The following is a 21,998-nucleotide window of genomic DNA, read 5'->3' as shown; positions in this document are numbered from 1 at the left end:
ATGCCCACTTCATCAGACGTCTGATGAAGTGGGCATTCACCCACGAAAGCTTATGCTCCAATACTTCTATTAGTCTTAAAGGTGCCACAGGACCCTCTGTTGCTTTTTACAGATTCAGACTAACACGGCTACCCCTCTGATACTTGACACTAGAAACTAGTCAGTCTCGTTAAACATCAACTCATTTCACATATACCGCCATAGTGAAATTTTGTAAAGTTCTGTTTTTGGTAAACTGTAATGGGGACTTAAAAAAAAAATTAAGTGCAAGTACTTTATAAATCAGCAGGTTTTAGTATTTTACTGTTTATTCAGCCTCCTCAATTGACTAGCTGTGAAGTCTAATAAGGTGAAATCAGTCAATTAATTTGTATCATACATGTGGCATTTTAATACATTGATTTCCCATTTGAAGTTGTTTATACTGGTTTAAACCTTGGACACATCCACACCTTATTCAACTCTGTGATTATTTAGACTATCAAGTGACCTAAAATTATTAAACACATTACTATCAAAAAATGTTGAATATTAAGACAAAAACATCTTTATAACATCGTAAAGGAATGCTCCTTCTCAGTTAATTCCAGATCTCTTTAATAAGGTTGACTTTCAAGTAGTTAACAACATCATATTTCTATTTTTAACAAGGTCATTTTGACTTGCAGTAACATCAGTGGGGTAGAAACACAATTGTGGTATTAGCCATTATATAAAATTAACGTTCATTAATATCTCTTCTTTGCTCAAACATGTAGGGATGCCATACTGTGGGTCACGGTATGAATGAATAATAATAGTCTTTTTATTAATTCCCTTGATGTCATTGGATAGACAGCATGCATTCACTATAACAATATTAATGTAGTCGACCCAGTGATATGTCTCTCCAGCCTGTTTGTTAGAAAAGATCACTGCTCTGAGTATGACAGTAAGGGAAGTCTTTTAAATTAATTCATTTTCTTATACACAGCTTTATGCTGAACCTTATGTGAGCAGAATAACTAAGTGCCATAGGGATTTAGACCTGACACAGAAGCAGGCACAATAATATTACATTAGATGACATAGCAGAAGGAGGGATTATAAAATATTAAACTGTTGGTGTCTGACTTTCAGAAAGCCTTAATCCAGACAGCAGTGAAATGACTTTATTTAAATATCTCAAGGATCAAGTTATTTTATGACCATGCAAATATATTTGGTTGTTTATACATCCATCCCTCAAGGTCTTTGTATATTCGAGGTTATACTGTGGCAAAGCTGCTTCCTTCACTGGGATCATGCAGCAGCAGGATTCCCCGGAGGCATTGTAGACAACTCAGCCAGAAAGCCTCCAGGGACACAAAGCAGGCATGGTGACAACTGTCCCTATGTCCGACTTCCACATGCTCAGCTTTGCTGGTTACTGTGGAAGGGGGCAGGACCATGTCCCCAAGCCCTTTGAAATTTCTAGTGCCAACAGCAAACTAGATTGTCCTTAGGGCAGAGGTGCAATCTGGCTTTTGCTGTAGAAAGCACTTATTATTTATTGTTACTAAATACGTATATTATGGTAGGACTGGGCACCAAGTGGGTGACCTGTTGTGCTAGGCTCTGTACTAACAGAAAAGAGAGAACCCATCATGAAAGGCTTGCCAGTGTAATCTTGCGTAAAAAGAAAAAGAAGCTGATGGTTCACAGTACTTCACATTGGATCCCACCAGTGTGTGAGAAGCTTCACATAAAATTCATGTAAATGCCGAACAAAATCCTCACAGTAGATTCCATACTCTGCATGCAAAGGCTTAATTCAAGCTATGATGATTTAAATCAAATCACATCCAAAGTCTGTTTACTGCTGCAGTTCACATGGGTGCCTGAACATAGAATACAGATACAAAAAAAGAACAGCAGCTGGGAGGAAAGGGAACGTAAATTTACATTTACCCTCCCCCCCACTCTCTACACCTCCCTTGAAAATGAAATGATAGTGCTGCACTCTAATTTTGTATCATCTTTTTCACTTTTGTGCATCCAGGGCTCAGTTTTGCACTGAGATAAATGGCAGTTATCCAAGTGCAAGGGCAACCCGTAACAGTTCAATCTGTCGTGTTTTTGATACATTACAAAACCCAAAATAAAGACATCCCCTCTCCGGGTGTTCAGTTTAAAGATGGACACATTCAGGAGTCATGAGGAGGGGAGGACTTAGATTGGTTTTTATCATATTCTTACATTGATGACTCTCTTTTTGCTTCCTTCCGCCCCCATAGTTAAGTAAGAGCAAGATCCTGAGGTAACGAAAAAAGAGTGAATGGAATAGATAGAGAGGGAGAAGAAGAAAAATAATTAAACCTGCAAGCCCAAATCCTGAGGTCCTTAACTCAAATATTACTGAGGGAAAGTCTGAGTAAAATTGACTTCAATTACTTCTATTGACTTAAGTAGAAATGTTTACTCTGCTTTTCTCAGGCAGATTCCTACCAAAGTCAATGGCAATTATCATTGTTTTTCTTCTTTTCCCTCTCTTCAGCACGTGTGCAGAGCTGAGGTTATGAGAAGATGAAGGAGATGGGAGCCTGCAGGATAGCACAAGCATATGGAGTGAGTGAAAGGAGGTGATGCAGAAGGGGAGTGAAGATACAGATAAGGGGAAGCTGGAGGTGGGGTAGCAAAGAGGCGAAGAATAGTACAGAAATGCAGATGGCATGGTTAGTTTGATTTAGCAGCAGGGAACTAGTGAAATTAATCAAATGGGTATGAATTCCCATGTAGCCTGCACTCCAATTTATAAGAGAGAAACAGGAATTATTATTAGTTAATTGTATTACCATAGCCCCTAGAAGCCCTTACCATGGACCCAGACCCCATTGTGCTAAGCACTGTACAAACACAGAGCAAAGGATAGTCCCTGCCCCAAAAGAGCTTACAATCTAAGTATAAAACAAAAGACCCCAGATGGATACAGACAGTCAGGTGGGAGAGCACCAGGAAACAACAAGACATTACTGTTCATCAAGACAGGTGGTGCTCTCAGCAGACCAGTGGCTTAACCTTTGTCAAGTGTTTTGTAGGCATCATGGCCAAGGAGAGTTTTAAGGATGGGATTTGAAGGAGGATAATGAGGTAGCTTTTTAGATGTTTATGGGGAGCTCCTCCCAAACATGAAGGGAGTTTGGGAGAAACCATGAAGGTACTTTCTGAAAATTTAACAAGTGGGTGATGGAGGAAGGCATCATGGGCTGATTGGAGGTCGGAGTTGCCACCTCAGTAACAAATAAGAGATGATAGGTAGATTGGGAATAGGCCATAAGGGGCCTTGAAAGTGAAGGCAAGTAGTTTATGTCTGATGTGACAGAGAAGGGGGAGCCAATGGAGAGATTCAGTGGGGTGGGATTGATATGGTCAAAGTGATGGGCTAGGAAATTATCTTTGCAGCAGCATTCTGAATGAAGACAAGTGGGGCGAGATTGTGTTTGTCAAGGCCAGAGAGAAGGATGTTGCAGTAATTGAAACGTGAGATAACACCACCCTGGACGAGAGTTTTAGCTGTGTAGATGGATGAGAAAGGCAATATCTTGGAGATATTATGCAGAAAGAATCAGCAAGATTTAGACACAGACAGGCAAGACTGTGGTGCTGTCCACACATTTATTTTGCATATACTTTGTAATTTTCATTTAAATTCCCTGTCTCTCCACATCACTATGTAAATCGATACGCTACAGCGATTGTATGACTAAAAATTACACAATATTTGTGCTCTGGAAAATGAAGTCTCACTGCACAATACTATGAAATTTTAACAATAGATGTATATTTATTACCTATGTATACACACATGCCAGGCAAACATGTCTTTGATTAGTCTGAACACATTATCACCATGTTTATAAATTGGGAAACCAATGCACAGAGAGATTAGATGATTTGTCCAAGACCACAGAAAGTCTGAGGCAGAGCTAGGAAAACAATCCATTGCATTTCTTGATTAAAAGCTCTCTATATAAAGAAATCTCATTAACAGGAAAATTAGAACAAACATCCTGCAAAACACACTGATTTCTTCAGCAGAGGGGATTGTTTATTCAGGCAATTATGTTAGCGATCGTCAGCTTACAACACTCAATCCTCTGGTCTCTGTGTTATGAACAAGCACGTGATACCGCTCAACTCATCTCACTAAATTCCAGAGTGTAACAAGTGTGCAACAATCTAGAGCCACTTCCTTTGGATGAATCTACCCATTTCCCTGCCTGATCACAGAATCAGTATATTTCTGATTATCATGGCAACATAATATGCAAAAAGTATATGTCGTATTCTTGTCCAATTCTTTGCTATTATCTCTTCCCTACTTCAGGGCTTGAAAAAAACTCAAACAAAATGCATATGCACATCAATTTATAGTAGAGTAGTGAGAGTCTAAGAAACTGCATAGCAAAGCTGCCAAACTCCATACACTAGTTTGGAAATCAGCTCTGGTTGTTACATTAACTGTGTTCCTTGAATTACCCACATAGATCTATGTTACTTAATAACCAGTTCTCAGAGTCGCTCCATAGTAGATGACACTCCAATACCTAAAGCCATGTGAACTTCCTACAGGCTGATTTTAACCAAATCCCAATTTTCTTTATGCTGGTTTACATCTGCCAAAAATTCAAGAATTCTGCATGTGAAGCTGTAAGGCAAAACTAACATATAGCAACGTCTCAAGACTTTCTGACTGTAGGATTTTTGCTTATGGCTCTTCAAAATTTAGATCAACATACATTTTTCACACTTGGTCAAGAATTGCATATTAATTACTTACAATATTTAAAGCAAAACAGAAATCCAGCAACAAATACTCTCTTCAAACTGCAACAAACCCTGGGTATTCTTAAAGGTCAGTGTGGCTACAGAACATACTGTTGAATTAAACAGCTGTTGATCAGTCATAGAAAGATGTCAAGAGATTTTTGGTCTCACTAATCCTTGTGATCATTAGGAAACTGCTACATTTTTAATCCTGTCTCTCTGCAAACTAAACTGTTCAACCACCAGGGCTCCAGATGCTTAGCCAAATTCCCCACCAACTGCCACTAATGAGGAGCAAACAAAGAAAATCTCTCTATTGAAAGGGAGCTGGAGGAGGTACAGAGCTGGGAGGGGATGAGCCCTCCCACCTCTCCCTCCCCCTCTAATGGGATCAGTGGTAATGCAAGGAAGGAAGAGGGCTTGTCCTGTTGTTATTGTATAACGTGATCTTCATTTAATACAAGAGCGCTACATTATTCAAACATATCAACTACACCTGTAGCTTAATACTGTAAATACCTAGGGCAGGTCTACACTAGAAGCACTACATTGGCTGCACCACGTCTGGTGAAGATGCTCTATGCTGATGGGAGAGCGCTGTCCCATCGGCATAATTACTCCATCTCCAAGAGAGGCAGAAGCTATGTTGGCGGGAGAGCGTCTCCTGCTGACATAGCACCGGTGTTGACAGCGCTTAGGTGACTGTAACTTGCGTCGCTCAGGGGGGTGTCTTTCTCACACCCCTGAGCGACGTAAGTTAGATCAACCTAAGCAGTAGTGTAGACCTGCCCCTAGATGTCTTTATCTCTGGACAGAATTTTCAAACTTGGATGCATAATCCACATTTGGGCACCTAACCCATCTGGGGCCATGTTGACATAAATGTTCTTAGCACAACTGGGCACTGAGCCCAGTTGGGGTCCATGGGCACTATTGTAATACAAATAATAGCAACAAGGAAGTAGCCTGATTTTAGGAGGTGTTGGGCACCTTTCATTCTCATTGAAGTAAATGGGAGCAATAATTTAAGTAAGCCTGCTCCTGTGAATAAATTTATTCATGTGCTTAAGTGTTTGCAGGATTGAGATTTGAGGCTTAAGGAGAGGCTTTGGGTCTTAGCCTGTAAACACTTAACGTGCTAAACTTACTGAGTAGTCTCATTGACATCAGTGGGGCTACTCAAGTGACTAAAGTTTAGCATGTGCACAAGTGATTGCAGAATCAGGGCTTTCAGTTTGCATGTCTGCTCCTTTGTGTTGCTATGTTTAAGGAATTTGTTTGGGTCTGGCTGTAGCAAGCATGCTTATGATGCACTGTGAGCCACTGGGCTTTTAGAACAATTGAAACATTTGTTAACAGACAGCTTAAAGAGCCCTGGAGTGTCTTAGTGCTACTTTAATAGCTCTCTAATTCATCTTAAAACCAATTTTTCTTGACGCTACCTCTGAGACAATGGACGTGCTCATTTTTTTAAATGCTGCAACTCTGCTGAAACACAAGGGTTTGTAAGAGACCATGAGATACTCCTTAATAGACACTTGCTTTGCACCTTCAGAGATCTGGGTTCAAATTCTGAGTTAGGTCAGAATTGAAAAACAAGTGTTGATTTCATCCCAGATTGTGTACATCACAAAATCACTTCACAGTTCCGACAACAGGCAGTTGCTGTTAAACCAGGTCCAGGATGGTAATAGCGGGAATAGCTGCAGCCCCAGATTAATTTCAGCTGGCAAAACTCTGTGGAGAAATGTATACAGCACTGTACTGTGCCTGGCTCACGAGCGCTAAATTCCCTACATTTTATTTTTAAAATGTTGATTGAATTTTGGAGCTCTGGAAAGATGCCAGATTAACAATCCTGGAGACTGAATACTGGGGTGGGGAGCAGACCCTCAGCTGGCGTCAATTGTTATAGCTCCAGCTATAAGCCAACAGATCTATCTATGTTAGGTATGATATGGCGCACGTTACTGTAATATCTGAGCACCCCAAAAGTGCTTAGGTGCCCAACTCCTATGGAAATCAATGACAGTTAGGCACTAAGGGTACAGCTCCACTGTGATAGAAGCATGGCTGCTGCTGGCCCAGATCAGCTGACTTGTGCTGGCAGGGGTCAGGCTGCAGAGCTAAAATTGCACTGTAACTGTTTGGGCTTGGGCTGAAGCCTGGGCTCTGAGGCCTGTGAGTGGGGACGGTCTCAGAGCCCAGGCTCCAGCCTTGGATTCATTCACAGAGCAGGGAAAGCAAGATGCCTCCAAGAGGCAATTTAATTAATCTGTTTCTAAAAACTCCAAACTAACTCCCTCCATTTATTTCAGTTTGCATCAAAATGTGTGAAATTTACCAGGTTTCAATGTGAAAACTGACATTTCACACACACACAAAATGTTGCCTAAAGAGAAATTTTGGGGCCACAAAATGGCCTTCACCAAAACTGTATTTTTTTCATGAAAAGTATTTACTGTTTTCACACAGCTCCAATTCAAGAGTAATCATTGATGTGCAGCAGTAAAAATAACTGAGATTCACCTTCTAGCCTCTGCATGTGTTTACTGCAATTTAGGGTTTCAACATCCCCCGTCTCCAAGCTGATCAGTGTAATGCTAAAGACTGTGGTACATGGCAACTGAATCGGATTTCAAACACACCAATGTATCTTCTCTGACTGCTGAATATATAGGCCCTGATACAGTAAGCTACTTAAGCACGTGCCTGACTTTAAGCACAGGAACACTGACTTCAATGGGACTACTCACAGGCTTAAAGCAAGGCCCATACTTAAGTTACTGCTGAATTGGAACCAGGCAGACTTCCAGGTGTCATGCTGGAGCTATCCTTGGAGCAGGCCGAAACTTATAGTAGGATAGCTCAGAAGACAGCATTTGACACTTGTATCACAGGTTTTTTAGGAGTGCAAATGGGCCTGTACCACAAAGTTCTTATCTGGATCTGAACATACCCAAAATTCAGGGATGTTCAGATCTGGGCTTTTGGTTAAGTTTCTTATCCCGATGGAGTCCAACTACTAAATACAGATTCAAATAGGAACCTCATCACAAATGGCCTAAGTGGTATGCAACCTGAATAATGAATGGAACTCATTGAAGAGTAGGTAAAAAAATATGGAGCAGCTTATTGTAGATGAATCTGAAAGAAGCGAGGGAAAGGTCAGATACCTTATTCCCAGGGCATTGGGTTGTGATCCAAGGAATGGTTTGCCACTTGGGAAGGAAAAAAAAATCCTGGAAAACTCTGGAGGACAGAAAGACATTTTCAGATTAGTCTTGAGCTCCTTTTCTATGGGTCTCACTCACATCCTGGAACATCTTGTTGTATAAAACACCCTCTCTGGGATGCAGTTTAGAAGGCATAAGGTTCAGGCCAGTTCTCTGAATAGCAGAGTTTTGTGCTGGGTACTCATGTGATATAAGCTACTGTGATTCTTTTTATGGGTATAATCCTACTGAACGCCTTAGAAGATAGGAAGGAGTGGGCTGCATTGAAGTTGCCTGAAGTCCGTATTTGCAATCTGCTGTTCTGCCAGCTCCAAGATGAAGATTTTGTCATTTCCCTTTAATTTCAGACTCTGCCATAGAGTTCAAAAGCTCAGAGTTCTGTTAGTTTCCTTTGATATCAGTCTCCTTCTCTTCATCTGCCTTTCAATTGTTAAAATGAGATAGCAGCAGTGGACTGTGAGGACAAAAATTCCACATGTGACTAAAATGAGATTGATACATCTTTTCTGACATGCATTTTGCAGGTTAAGTCTCATTCTGAGGCCAAAATAGTGGCTATGCAAATAAGATCAATCCCAGGTTCAGAGAGGAGTGAGAAGGAGTTGTAACACTTTATTATTATTTATACTGTGGTAGTAGCTAAAGGCCTCCACAAAGGTAGGAGCCTTATTGTACTAGGTGCTGTACAAACGTAGTTAGAGACAGAGCCTGATCTAAAGAGCTCACAGACTACAAAGACACAAATGGAAGGCCCTCAGGGCAATTGCTCAAATCATGATAGAAAAAAACAAATCTGGGAGACCACAGTATAAAATCTGATGTGTCTGAGCTGCAGACCAGTCTTTGGTGATTCTGTACACCCCATAAACTCCTATTTATTTTTTGTTGGGTAAACAGTGTCCTTCCACAGTCCGTGCCTCAAGAAACTTAAGCTGACTCCCCACTAGTACTTGAGCTTTAGCGGCACTTGAACTTCAGCCTCCTCCCCTCCCCCGACAGATCAGCTAGCTCAATGATAAAGCCACAGTTACCTCGAGCTAGAGATTTGTGTGTGCAGATGGGAGTTAGGTTAGAGTTAACACTCAAGTTATACCTTGAACTAACAATGCTGTGGCAACATATGCTCTTAGTCTATGGGTTTGGTCTCAAGAGGCATTAAAGACAAACAAAACTGTGGGTGCTCAGCACGTGTGGGCTTAGCCCTAAAACAGATACAATCAATTAAGTTCAGACACAGGCTACATTCAGTAGGTTGAGTATCACTGTATTGGGGGAAGAGAGGGGGATTGTTTGTGTGTTTTCCCATTTTACTGCTGGATTATCATTGCAGAAGAAGTGAGTTTTACCCTAACCTTTGACACTAACCCTATGTGAGCCATTTATGCCTTCAGTCACGCAACTGTCCATGGGTGCTGATAAAAGTATTATTCAACAAGTGCAGCAAGATCTAGTTGACATTCTCTATGGATAAGTATAACATGAAGCATTAGGTTGTTTCTCAGCAAAGAAGGTACAGCTATTTTGAGTATCAACTAAAGCTGCTTATTCACAGGCTCCCTGTAAAATATGAAACATCATAGATGAAATGCTTAAAATGGGTGTTTAAAGAAGAGAGCCCAACTAAAACATTTACATAATCTTTAAATATTAATATTTGTAAATAATACCTGAACATCTGCTGGCTTGAGCAAGGTCACTGGCATGGAGATAACTCCAAAAGGGTCAGAACAAATGCAATCTATTTTAGGACGAGAGGAGGCTGCATAGAACATTAGTAAAGCAACAGTCTTTGTCATTATCACTTTACCCAATAGCTGTCACTAATGGGTTGACATCAGGCAAGACTTAACTATGACAGTTGGGCTGTTAATAACATTGCTTACATAACGTCTGCTCTAGCGCTTTACAGTGATAACTTTTCTTGGATACTTCACCTTCCTTCTAATATTCTTCCCCAGTCTCTCCTCATATAACTCTTGCTCATTTTTCTCAGGTTTTACAAACATGCTACATGACACATGATTTCACTACAATCTAATACTACTGCCTAGGTTCCCTGGGAAATATTTCTATTTGGGTTTGTGTGGAGATGACAGTCATTTTCATTTGGAACATAAAGTTATAGGCCTGATTCACAGTATGTTACTCTGCTTTTTTGCCAGATTCTTTTTACACTAAAGCTCCTTTACAACACTCTGGAAGTGTAAGAGGGCCTTACAGTGGGCACAGGTTACAGTTACACCCATCTTTAAGGCCCCTTTACACTCCCTGAGCAGGACAAAAGGGCCTTAGATTATATGAGAATCAGGCCCCATTGACTTCAGTTTTACACTGGTATAACTCGGTTGGAGTAATGCAGTGGTGAATGAGGCCCTATGATTTTATGATGCATAACAATAAAAATATATAAATATAAACTGGATATAAAAAATATATCGAGTTAATTTACTCTATTTTTTCCTAATCTTTTTCTATATGATTTATTTTAGCACTAGAAATATACACAACAAGATTTTTTGATACCACAGGAACCTAAACATCCAGCTCCTGTCACAAAGTTGTCCGGTTGCATTTGATTTGTGCTTACATAGCCTACAGTCTAATATAATTAAGTTGTTGCCAAGGTTAGTTCTTAGCCATACACAGTTAAATCCTGTTCAGCTGCACCCATTTACTGACACCCATTGTCAGTCTTGGGCAATTTTGCTAGTTCAAACAAGGCCTTTGTGAGATGTCATTGTTTTCAGCAGAAATTACAGAAACATGGTCTCCACATCCATTCCCCACCTCCCGCCAAGATGCTTTCAAAATCTCATCTCTGAAGCTGAAAGTGCAATTTTCTGAAATGTCTTCAAATGCAGCTTCCAATAGTCTGCTCATTAAGTTGATGAACATTGGGTTGAAGTAACTGATTTTGCAAAAACTGCTTCAGGTTTTTAGGATCTTGCAGGATCCTAAAGATTGTATTGTTTTTTTAAAATACTCTGTTAAATTGAGCAAAATATTTAAAATACACTGTATTAAAGTTACAAGAATGACAATGTAAACACGCCTTTATTTATTTGGGTGTGAAACATACAAAGAGACACCTCTCTCAGGCTCTGGGCACACAGATAAAATATTAAAAATACAATAAAAGACAGAAGAAAATACAATAGAACAATAGCAGCAGGTCCCATAAAACCTAGAACTTCAGCACAGAGCACAACAAAATCTTGTCCTTCAGCCTCCCCAAGAACCTTCCATACCAAATGCATAGCAGCCCCGCCAGAAAGAACATCTCCTGGAGATCACTTGATTCAGGCTATTTCAGACCAAGTGAGGAGAACAGATCCCAAAGTAGAGGGCCTGCCTCAGGAGAATACCCCACTAGCCGCTCCCTCTTGTATAAAACAAGGAGATTCCAAGTCAAGTCCTACTCTTCATCACACTTGTAGCAGTATCATGAGAGAGAGAGAGCCAGTGCCGTACTGTCTACTTCAAGTGTTCAAAACTCATGAGGCTAGCTTGAAAATCCTAAGATTTTTAACAATAAAAGACGCTTAATTCTTTTTCATTTGCATTCCAGTATCTGAGCCTTTAGAGTGCACTTGGATCATGTGCTTTTCTTTGCTACCACAGTGACTAGAAGCTTACTGCTTTTTTCCCCCATGAAAGCAGAGATTCTCATGTAAACACATGACTCCAGAAGTTGGGGCTTTAAGTAAAACAGCAAATGTCATGAGACTCACAATAAAATCATGAGAGCTGGTAACACTCAACTAGGCAGGTCTCCGGCCATGTAGGGCTTTTTAGGTCAAAATCAACACTTTCAACTCCATTAGGAAACCTATAGGCAGCCAGTCAGTTCCAGAAGTCCAGGTCATGTGCTCACAGTGACATGCTCCACTTAACCAACAGGCTGCTGCACTCTGTACTCATTTCAAGTTCTGAACAGAGTTACAATACAGCATCTTCTTACACAATAGATTTGTTGGCTGAGTGTATCCTGAACTATTACTTGTAACCTGAGTAAATTTGATCTGGAATCATTGGGAGATAAACATGGATCCTACCGTGCCATTTTGCATTCTGTTTTGAGAATACAACCATACTTAACACATTTTTGACTACTTTCTTTCTGACTTTTAAATAACATTTTAATATAATGCTGAATAATATGGCTACAATTGCCAACCACTGCAGTCATAGCAAGATAGGAATATAGATTACAGTCAGCACAGCCTTTCAGATTATGTAGTCTAACGTGAGCATGTGGTAAATACAGGTCTGTGCTGGAGTTTTTTACCCTTGTTTCCTTTGGTAAAAATGTGCCATGTTGTGTAAGGAATGCCTGGCCCCCTCCTCCTAAATTATCAGTACAGTGTGTCTCCATTTTAAAGGCAGTTCACACAGCCATGAGTGTCTGAACTTGCCCTCCTCACTTCTGGGAGGGTCGTTAGCAGCACAACCCCAAGTGGTTTATTTTTTCCAGTTTTAGCATTTTACTTCTGCCCTTTCATTTCCATCAATAGGGGGATCCATCCAACCCAAACCTTTCAGCACCAAAACACAGCCCTCTACTGCTTGAGCTAAAGGAGAACTCCTGTAGCTATAGATAAGTAATAGGCTTGTTATAATCACTGAAGCCAGTCATCAGAGGGGATACATCATTGCATGCATGCAGCCAGTGTTTTACACCACTGCTTCCTGCTTGGAAGCAGTGGAGAAAAACAGATAACCAGAAAAGTTGCTGTACCAGAAGCAGTTACAGAACTTCTATAGTTAAAAACCTTTACCTCTTGACCTCCCTCCTTTAAGGACTCTACATAAGGAGGCGGAGGACTGATGCTGACTTACAGGGCCAGGGACTCAGTCTGAGCAGTGGAGCAGGGCAAAATACCAGAACATTCCTAGTTTTTAGGGACATGTGGTCACCTTAGCCTGGTAGCCGCTTGAAAGAGGACAGGATAGGCTTTCCAGAACCTAGTTGTCTGTTAGGAAGACTGAGGGGGCATCTTTGATCTGCTGGCTCCTGATATGTGGTGGCAGGAACTAGCTCTCTGCCCTCTGCAGCAGCTTCTCCCCTCACCTGCTCTTCTTTTTCCCACGTAGCTTTTCTGGGCTAGAACCAGCTACAGGGAGGATTACGTCAGGGCTGACATCGCCACTGCTGCCATGACCTACCTCTGGAGTAGTGAGCAGGGATCATCCTTTAGAATCAAGAGGGTGGCTCCTAAGCAAATTCCTGTGGTTGATGAGTGGGAAAAGGATGGAAAGGTGTTGGTGGGCCTGGTTCCTCCTCCTCCTAAGTTGTTGTACAAGGTTATGAGAAATCAGGTTTACAACTTGACAAAACTATTCTGGTTCTTCTGTGAGCATGCAGAGTGACCTGGCTGATGATTTATCTGTTTAATTATTTTATGATTTAATCATGTCAGCTCAGAAGCTCATCATGAGCCTTCTTCACAACTAGAAATAAACATCCAACCAATAACTGTAGCTGTTCTTCCCTTCTAGACACAATTCTCAAGCAGAGTGAAATATCATTTAAGAAAAGGTCCAGATCCATGCTCTTGGAAGCACTACTCAACTGAAGGAGAGCTTACCGATAGAAAGGAGTCTGTCTGTTCTCCTAGGGTACTGGAGGCCAAAGTCTGCTACAGTTACCTTGGAGTATCCACTGAAGGTATTGGGGTTCTTTCCACCTTACACAGAGGTAGGAGAGAACAATCTGGCTCAGAGATATTTTCCCAAAACAAATGAACTGAAAAATAGACAGAACAACACTCCTACCTCCAAAAGCTGGCCTCATGGTGAAATCGTGGTCATCGACTCTCAGGAGCTGTTCCGTTTTTCCTTTCCGAGTTTTGGTCATGTCATGATTCTTCTTATAGATGTGGCTGTAAAAGATGAACAACAGGGCTGTTTGTTACTCCAGTTCTGTAATCATTGTACCCGAAGTGACTCTAAAAAGATGACACCTTAGTGGATGAGAGTTATTTTGTCTCGCTGGTTTCCATGCGATGTTAAGGAGTAGCAATATGTATGGTAGTTTTGTCTGAGCAGCTCCCCGCTGCCGGAATTACCATGAGAGCAGCAGGACTTCTGGGCATGGTGGCGGGGGAGGCAGCGTAGAGGAGACAGGGATGCCCTGCTGCAGCTACTAGCATGGAATTACCATGCATACAGTCCACAGCCATATTTTTAATGTCCATTTCTAAGGCCTGGTCTACACTAACACCCCAATTCGATCTAAGGTACGCAACTTCAGCTACGTGAATAACGTAGCTGAAGTCGACATACCTTAGTTCGAATTTACCACGGTTCAGACGCGGTCCACACACGGCAGGCAGGCTCCCCCGTCGACTCCGCGGTACTCCTCTCGCTGACGTGGAGTACCGCAGTCGACGGCGAGCACTTCCTGGTTCGAATTATCGCGTCCACACCAGACGCGATAAATCGAACCCGGAAGTTCGATTGCCAGCCGTCGAACTACCGCGGTAGTGTAGACAAGCCCTCAGTCTAACAAGGTTCTCTCCGCTGCCCTCCCTGCAACTTCAGCATGGTCTCTGAGAATCAGGCTGTGCTCTTTCTACTTCAGATATCATTACTGTCAAAAGGATTCTAGAATGAGAGTGTAGCAGGTAATTTTGCTGAGGATGCTCAAGGTAGGCTAGGAAGCATTTGCTTTTCTGCTGCTACATTGTTTCTTTTGTGCTGACTATAGTAAAAATAGGGTTTGATCTAAAAACTAAACTGATGTGACTTGGACTTCAAACAGGTCTGCCCACTGTCAAGGTGAGTGAGGTAATATCTTTTAATGGATCAACTTCTGTTGGTAAAAGAGACAAGCTTTCAAGCTACACCTGACCTGAAGAAGAGCTCTGTGTAACTTAAAAACTTGTCTCTCTCACCAAGTTGGTTCAATAGAAGATATTACCTTGTCTCGCTAATATCCTGGAACCAACATGTTTACAACAACACTTCATACAGTATCAAGGTGACATTATTGTAGATTCACTTTTGTTTGAATATATTTATGCACTGTCATATGATGCTCTCAGTCCACTGCACCAATGGGAGCTGTGCGTGTGGATCGGGGAAAGCTTGTTTCCCATAAACCTTAGTAGTAATAAAATCACTCCATTCCCTCCAGGGTATTAGTATTGCATTGTTTTCACTCTACCTGAAGTCTACCTTAATTCTTAGTCCTCCATTGCCCTGTATAGCAAGTGAGAAAATGAATTCATTTTTCATTCAGATATAATGGAATATACCACAAACTACAACCACAGTAAGGAGATAGCAACAAGCCTCTGAATAAAGGGCTAAAAAAATTCACCAACCAGCATACACTGGGAATTCAATTATAGTCCTGTCAGCTAACTGTCCCTTGCACCTCTAAGAGAAAATCCGATTCTGCAATCACAACAGTTCCACATCAATATAGAAGGAAGGATTAGAATAATTAAGATCTCTGAACCCCTTTGCCCTGAAAGTGAGACCTTATAAGATCTAAATACTGCTGCAATTAATGATCAGAGAGTTACTAAGAAAATAAAAGGGGTGAGGCAGGACAGTTAAATCCATTTGTTTGGGGGGTTCATTGGCTGGTAGAGGCAGAACTTGAGTGGAGGAATTGGAACTCTATGTTGGCAATAGTGAATGCAAGAAAAAAAGACACTAAATGAGGATGAGAAGTTTCCAACAAAAACAGAGCTTAAAAATAAACACTGAATGATCCACTGAAATCAGTAAGGATCAGGTCTGTGGGTAGAAGTGTTTCTCAGCATGTGTGTTAAATACTGGTGTTGTCTGTTTGCATATAAAGTTAATTAGGGCATGATGATGAACAGGTGGAAACACTGTCCAATATTCTGTGCTCAGTTACAGATGTGCGCAACTCCATGAGTGTTAACTGAGTTGCACTCTTATTAAAATCAGCTATGCTACTAGAGGGTACCAAATGTTGCACCTATTTTGAAAAAGGCTGTAGGGCTGATCTAGGGAATTATAAACCAGTATAAGCCTTACTTCATTGGGGGTATATTAGTTGAAATAATAATTATAAACAGAACTATTAAACAGTTAGATGAACATGATATGATAGAGCCAAACCAGCATGGCTTCTGTAAAAGAAAAGGGTGTATCTCTCTAATATGTTAAAGTTCTTTAAGTCAACAAAATAGCAAATTAAAGAGAACAGCTAATAAAATTGATTTGGGTTTTCAAAAAGCCTTTGACAAAGTCTCTCACCAAAGGGGTGTATTAAGGAAACTAAGTAATCATGGGGTGAGGTGTAAAATACTGTTATGGATTGGAAACTAGCTAAGAGGCAGAAACAAAGTAGGAATAAATGGTGGATTTTTACCATGATGAAAGGCCAGCAATAGAATGGCCCAAGATCTGTACCAGGACCGGTGTTGTATAACACCTTTATTAATGACTTGGAGAAAAGGTGAACAGAGAGGTGGCAAAATTTGTAGTTGACTTGAAATTATTAAATTACTCATGATTAAAGAATTTGGTGAGGAACTTCGGGACAACCAAACAAAGTGGGTAGCACAATGGTACATGAAAACTGGTATTAGGCAAGCGGCAGACAGAGTCAATTTGGTTAATTTAATGTACTCCTCTCTACATACATGCACATCATAGATCATTTGAAATCTTATTATGTCTACTTTAAGATGAGGTATGATGTGGAGCTGTCAAGTGGTGCTATTACCAAAGAAACAGGGATAAATAGTGACACCAGCTACATGTTAAAAATGATCATTTTAAACTAACAGAAATGAATGCAAATATTTCTATGACTCTATGTATTATTGCAAGACATAACATTGGATTTCTTTGTGAGTTCAAAACATCACAACAACAATGTAAAAGAAAACCTAACAATAAATCTGGACAAGTATCATTGAAATGTAATAGCGCTGGTGACATTTCTAGTTAACATCGTCATCGTCAATTTTTTCATCATTATGATCTCTGTCAAGAATGAATGGGTTACCATAGTCTTCATTGCCTTGGCATTTACACAGTTCTGTACAGGGAACATTGTTCTGACTACAGACACAGCTGATTGTGCAGTGACCCCTACTGGTACAACTAAGATTTTGTAGAAGCTCAGATGTCATTGGGCCCTTGAAGAATATAGGATGTAGTTCATGATCCACATTTTCCCATCCTTGTTGCAAAGGTGATTCAATATCTAGTTTATCTATGTGTGAAGACATCCAAACCTTTGTTTGCCAAGATATTTTTCTGACATGATCTTCAAAACTGTCCTGACATGGTGGGAATTTGGCCAGTGACGTGTCCTTTTTGATGGATTGATTGAGGTGCAAGCAATTCAGGTCTTCGTGGGTCTCCTTTTCTTTCTTGCTTTGGTCATACACCACCGCTATCAAATCCCTTGCTGCAGAAATTGTGGCTTGTCCATCACTTTCTCCCAATATGACAAGATCTCTCAAGTGGTAGGCTCCCTTTATTTTGACAACATTAAACACAGATTTTCCCTCCAATACCAAATAGAGATAACACAGAGTCACATCCTGGTAATACATGCACTCCTGGAAGTATGTTGCAGAAGTCATGTGTGCATGTGTCACAAATTGCATGCACTGGTATAAAGCGATGCTTATCAATTGGCCTGGGAATGGTCCCTGTCTCAATCCACGTGTTATCTGTGTGTTCCATTTTTGAAAAGGAATGAACAGCAAGCACCAAAACACCTGTATCAGATGACCTAATTACTATGCTTTCTTTCACACTGAGAGACCAAAAGGTCATATAGGCACATAGAGCATACAGAAGCATCCTTGTGTGCACTTACTCTTGAATACTGTACAAATCTTGGGCTTCTTCAGTGCCTCTATGGATGATGGAATTTGCTACTTTGCTATTGGAAAAGCCCCCAGTAAGAAGTAATTCTTGTGCTGTATGTGCTTCTATATTCTCAGGTGCTTTTTGAACCATATATTCACAGAGGAATTTTACAAGTGACTGCTTGTTGGATGCCATGTTTAGAAACTTCTTCCATGGAGGCACAGGGCATCCACCAATCACCGAGTATTTCTTGCATACAACCTTAGATCCTGTCCAGCACTGTCTTTTTGCAGTTTTCACAGAGTTACTATTGTCATATCTGTCAATGACTGATTACAGAATTAGCTTTGTCAAATCCTTTTAGGACCTGCCTCAACTATTCAGCAACCAATTCATCCAATGTGTGGAATTTGTCTACAGCCATCATTTGTATTTCAGCCATGGCATCTCTGATGTACACAGTGGTTTCTTTGTTGCATGGTCTTAGCTCATGGATTCTTTCAGCCTGAGCTTCCAGCTGATGCCCTAATTCAGTTTTGCCTGTTCTTCTCATCGTTCTATCAGCATGGAAGAGGGACATAAGAACAATATCTTGAAACATTATCTCTGCATCTTGCTCAGGACAGGTCTCTGCAGAAAACAATTCCTGGACTGCTAGTTGCTATGATTGTCCCTCCCTTATCAGACTTACATTTGATCTTCTTGGCCATGCTGGCAAATATTCTGATGCCAGATTTCTTGATTGGGCTGAAGAAACTACATGTCCCATCAGAATCAAGTGCATCTCTCTCAAATCTCTCCATTTGTTCTTCACCAACATCTGCTATTTTCAGCAGAGACTCTTGTACAACTGATATTACATGTAGTCCAGTAGATATGTTGATAAGCATCTCCAGATGATTCAGGGTCAAATTGGTTTGTCATATTGTTGATGATATGGTTGATAAGAGTTGTAACATGCTCTTCATCCCTCTTCAGTGCAGAGGAAAGGACTTGTTTATGGACTTTGTCTTCACTACTTGCTATTAGACCACATCTTTCTCTCATAGCTTTTGCATATTCATAATATGAAGCTGTGTATTGCCATCTCTAACACTAATACTGACCGGTGCACAAATGTCACTGAATTAAAAAGCTAGTTTCTAGAATATTTCATAGGCTAGTACAGCATTTATAGGCCAATACAAATTAAAACCTTCTACCAGGCAGACCATATGCTACATTGTATGTACAAAAGCTTACCACTGGAGAAGCATTATATTAGGAATTCATGTATAGTGGAACCTCAGAGTTACAAACACCTCGGGAATGGAGGTTGTTCATAACTCTGAAATGTTCGTAACTCTGAACAAAACGTTATGGTTGTTCGTTCAAAAGTTTACAACTTAATATTGATTTAATACAGCTTTGAAACATTGCTTTGCAGAAGAAAAATGCTGCTTTTAACCATCTTAATTTAAATGAAACAAGCACAGAAACAGTTTCCTTACCTTGTCAAACCTTTTTACCTTGCCCTTTTTTTTAGTAGTTTATGTTTAACACAGTACTGTACTGTATTTGCTTTCTTTTTGTCTCTGCTGCTGCCTGATTGTGTACTTAATGGTTTCAAATGAGGTGAGTGGTTGACCAATCAGTTCAGAACTCTGGTGTTTGTAACTCTGAGGTTCTATTGTACATTTATATCTATCCATTATGCCATACAAACTATGGGCATGCAAGCTACTGATGCTGGTGCCCAACCTTCAATGTGAGACTGATCTGGTAAGCAAATTTCAATTGAAAATATAGAAAACTATTATCATCAATTGTGAGCTACATTGACAATAACGAATATGCGATATGAAAACATTTCATGTTAGTCCAATTTTTGTTTATATTTGATATAATATTGTTGATATTCGCCATTTTTGCCAGATACTAAACAACTTCATCGTTTCTGAGAAAAAATATTTGCCTACGCAAAACCAAGAAAAATCTTTTAATACACTGTCGTTTGGAAGCCTTGACCAAATAAACACCACACTGAAGTGTTGAAATTAACCTAAACAGTAAAAACTGTAGCCAGTCATGTTGCAGTTTTTCTGCCACTGTGCAAAAAAAATGAAACTTTCTACTCTGCGCTGGTTAGGCCTCAACTGGAGTATTGTGTCCAGTTCTGGGCACCACATTTTAAGAAAGATGTGGAGAAACTGGAGAGGGTCCAGAGAAGAGCAACAAGAATGATTAAAGGTCTTGAGAACATGACCTATGAAGGAAGGATGAAAGAATTGGGTTTGTTTAGTTTGGAAAAGAGAAGACTGAGAGGGGACATGATAGCAGTTTTCAGGTATCTAAAAGGGTGTCATAAGGAGGAGGGAGAAAACTTGTTCACCTTAGCCTCTAAGGATAGAACAAGAAGCAATAGGCTTAAACTGCAGCAAGGGAGGTTTAGGTTGGACATTAGGAAAAAGTTCCTAACTGTCAGGGTGGTTAAACACTGGAATAAACTGCCTAGGGAGGTTGTGGAATCTCCATCTCTGGAGATATTTAAGAGTAGGTTAGATAATGTCTATCTGGGATGGTCTAGACAGTATTTGGTCCTGCCATGAGGGTAGGGGACTGGACTCGATGACCTCTCGAGGTCCCTTCCAGTCCTAGAATCTATGAAATCTATGAAATTTTGGGTACCATTGTTTCACCTCACCTAAAGGCTTACAGCGCCTCTTGACAGCTCCACATCATCACTCACTGACACATACATAAGATAAGTTTTCAAATGATATATGGGTGTGCATAGGGTGGGTACGTTAAACTCCAAAAATATGGCCCTTTTTGGAGAATTGCCACACATCTAAAAAGAGCATAATATGAAAATATTAGGCCTGTATATAAATCAGCGGTACAGCCTCACTAGGAATATTGTGTTAATTGCACAAAAAGGGGATAGCAAAATCAGAGATGGACAGCAAGAATGATTAAGAGCATGGAAAAACTCTCATATCATGCAAGATTGTGAAAGGAGGTCGATAAGAGGAAACATGATAAAAGTATACAAAAAATAAATGCTTTAGAGAAAGTAGATCGAGAACACTTAGCCTCATAACACAAGGACAAGCTACCATTGAGGCTAAGAGCTTAACAAGATTCAAAAAAGGATTCGACATTTATATGAACAAGAAGACTATCCAGAGTTCTAACAAACAGGAGTTTTGATAGGAATATAAAGCCAAACAGTAACTGGTAGGGGTTAGAAGGAAACTTTCCCTGGAGGAAGGTTACCTCATAACTGCCTACTTTAGGGTTTATTGAACTTTCCTCTGTGTCAGCCACTGTTGGAGACAAGATACTCGACTAGATGGACCACAGTTCTGATCCAGTAAGGCAATTCCTATAATCCTCAGGTACTGCACACTGGGAGGAAGAATTGTGACTATTCATACACAGTTAATTCTGATTAACTTTAACCACTCAGGAGAAAGACCTGAGCATCATTGTAGAGCTGCTCAATGAAAACCTTCTACTCCAAAGATATGAGTAATCAAAGGAATAACCAAAACAGCAAACAAAATGTTAGTTTTGTATAAGAATGTTATGAACAATACTGGTGATATTATAATGCCACCATATAAGTCAATGATACACCTTCACCTGGAATACTATATTTAATTCTGGACACTCCAGCTCACACAGATAAAGCAGAAATGGATGGCTCCAGAGATACACAACCAAAATGATTAGAGGCATAGAAAGACTCCCAACATGAGGACAGATTGAAAAAACTGATACCATTTACTTTTGTGAGGAGATGAGAAAGAAGGGACATGGCAGAGTTATAGAAAACAAAGAATACTAGAGAAAATCAGCTGGGTGCTCTCTATTTACATTTCTCAAAATACTTAAAACAAGGGAGTACTGAATGATATTAAAAGACAACAAATTTAAAACTGACAAAAGGATTTTAAAAAACCCCACAAACACAGCACCCTTGGAACTCAGATGCAAAGATTTTAGGGCTAGAAGGGACTGTTGTGATTATATTGCCTGATTGCCTGCATTATGCAGACGATAGGATTTCACCAAGTCGTTCCTGCATCAAGCCCATAACTTCTGGTTGAGTTGAGGAATAAATCCAGTGCTGGTTAAAATTGTTCTTGGCTTCTGGAAGTGGCCCTTTTAAAGTGCCAA

The 21,998-nt window shown here is 40.3% G+C and overlaps 1 protein-coding gene across 1 annotated transcript in view; it reads right to left on the bottom strand.

Annotated features, from left to right (window-relative positions):
* Positions 1 to 21,998, bottom strand: part of LOC112108553 (gamma-aminobutyric acid receptor subunit rho-2) — a 63,628-nt gene that overhangs the window by 28,337 nt on the left and 13,293 nt on the right. The window contains exon 2 of the mRNA XM_024202736.1: positions 13,797 to 13,903. Coding sequence (XP_024058504.1) covers positions 13,797 to 13,903 — 107 coding nt within the window. The remainder of the gene's footprint in view (positions 1 to 13,796; positions 13,904 to 21,998) is intronic.

This window comes from Terrapene carolina, unplaced genomic scaffold (assembly GCF_002925995.2).
Source record: "Terrapene carolina triunguis isolate 2854851 unplaced genomic scaffold, T_m_triunguis-2.0 Scaffold42, whole genome shotgun sequence".
NCBI lineage: Eukaryota > Metazoa > Chordata > Testudines > Emydidae > Terrapene > Terrapene triunguis.
The sequence above is the reverse complement of the archived record's forward strand: the minus strand, read 5'-3'. Positions and strand labels throughout refer to the sequence as shown.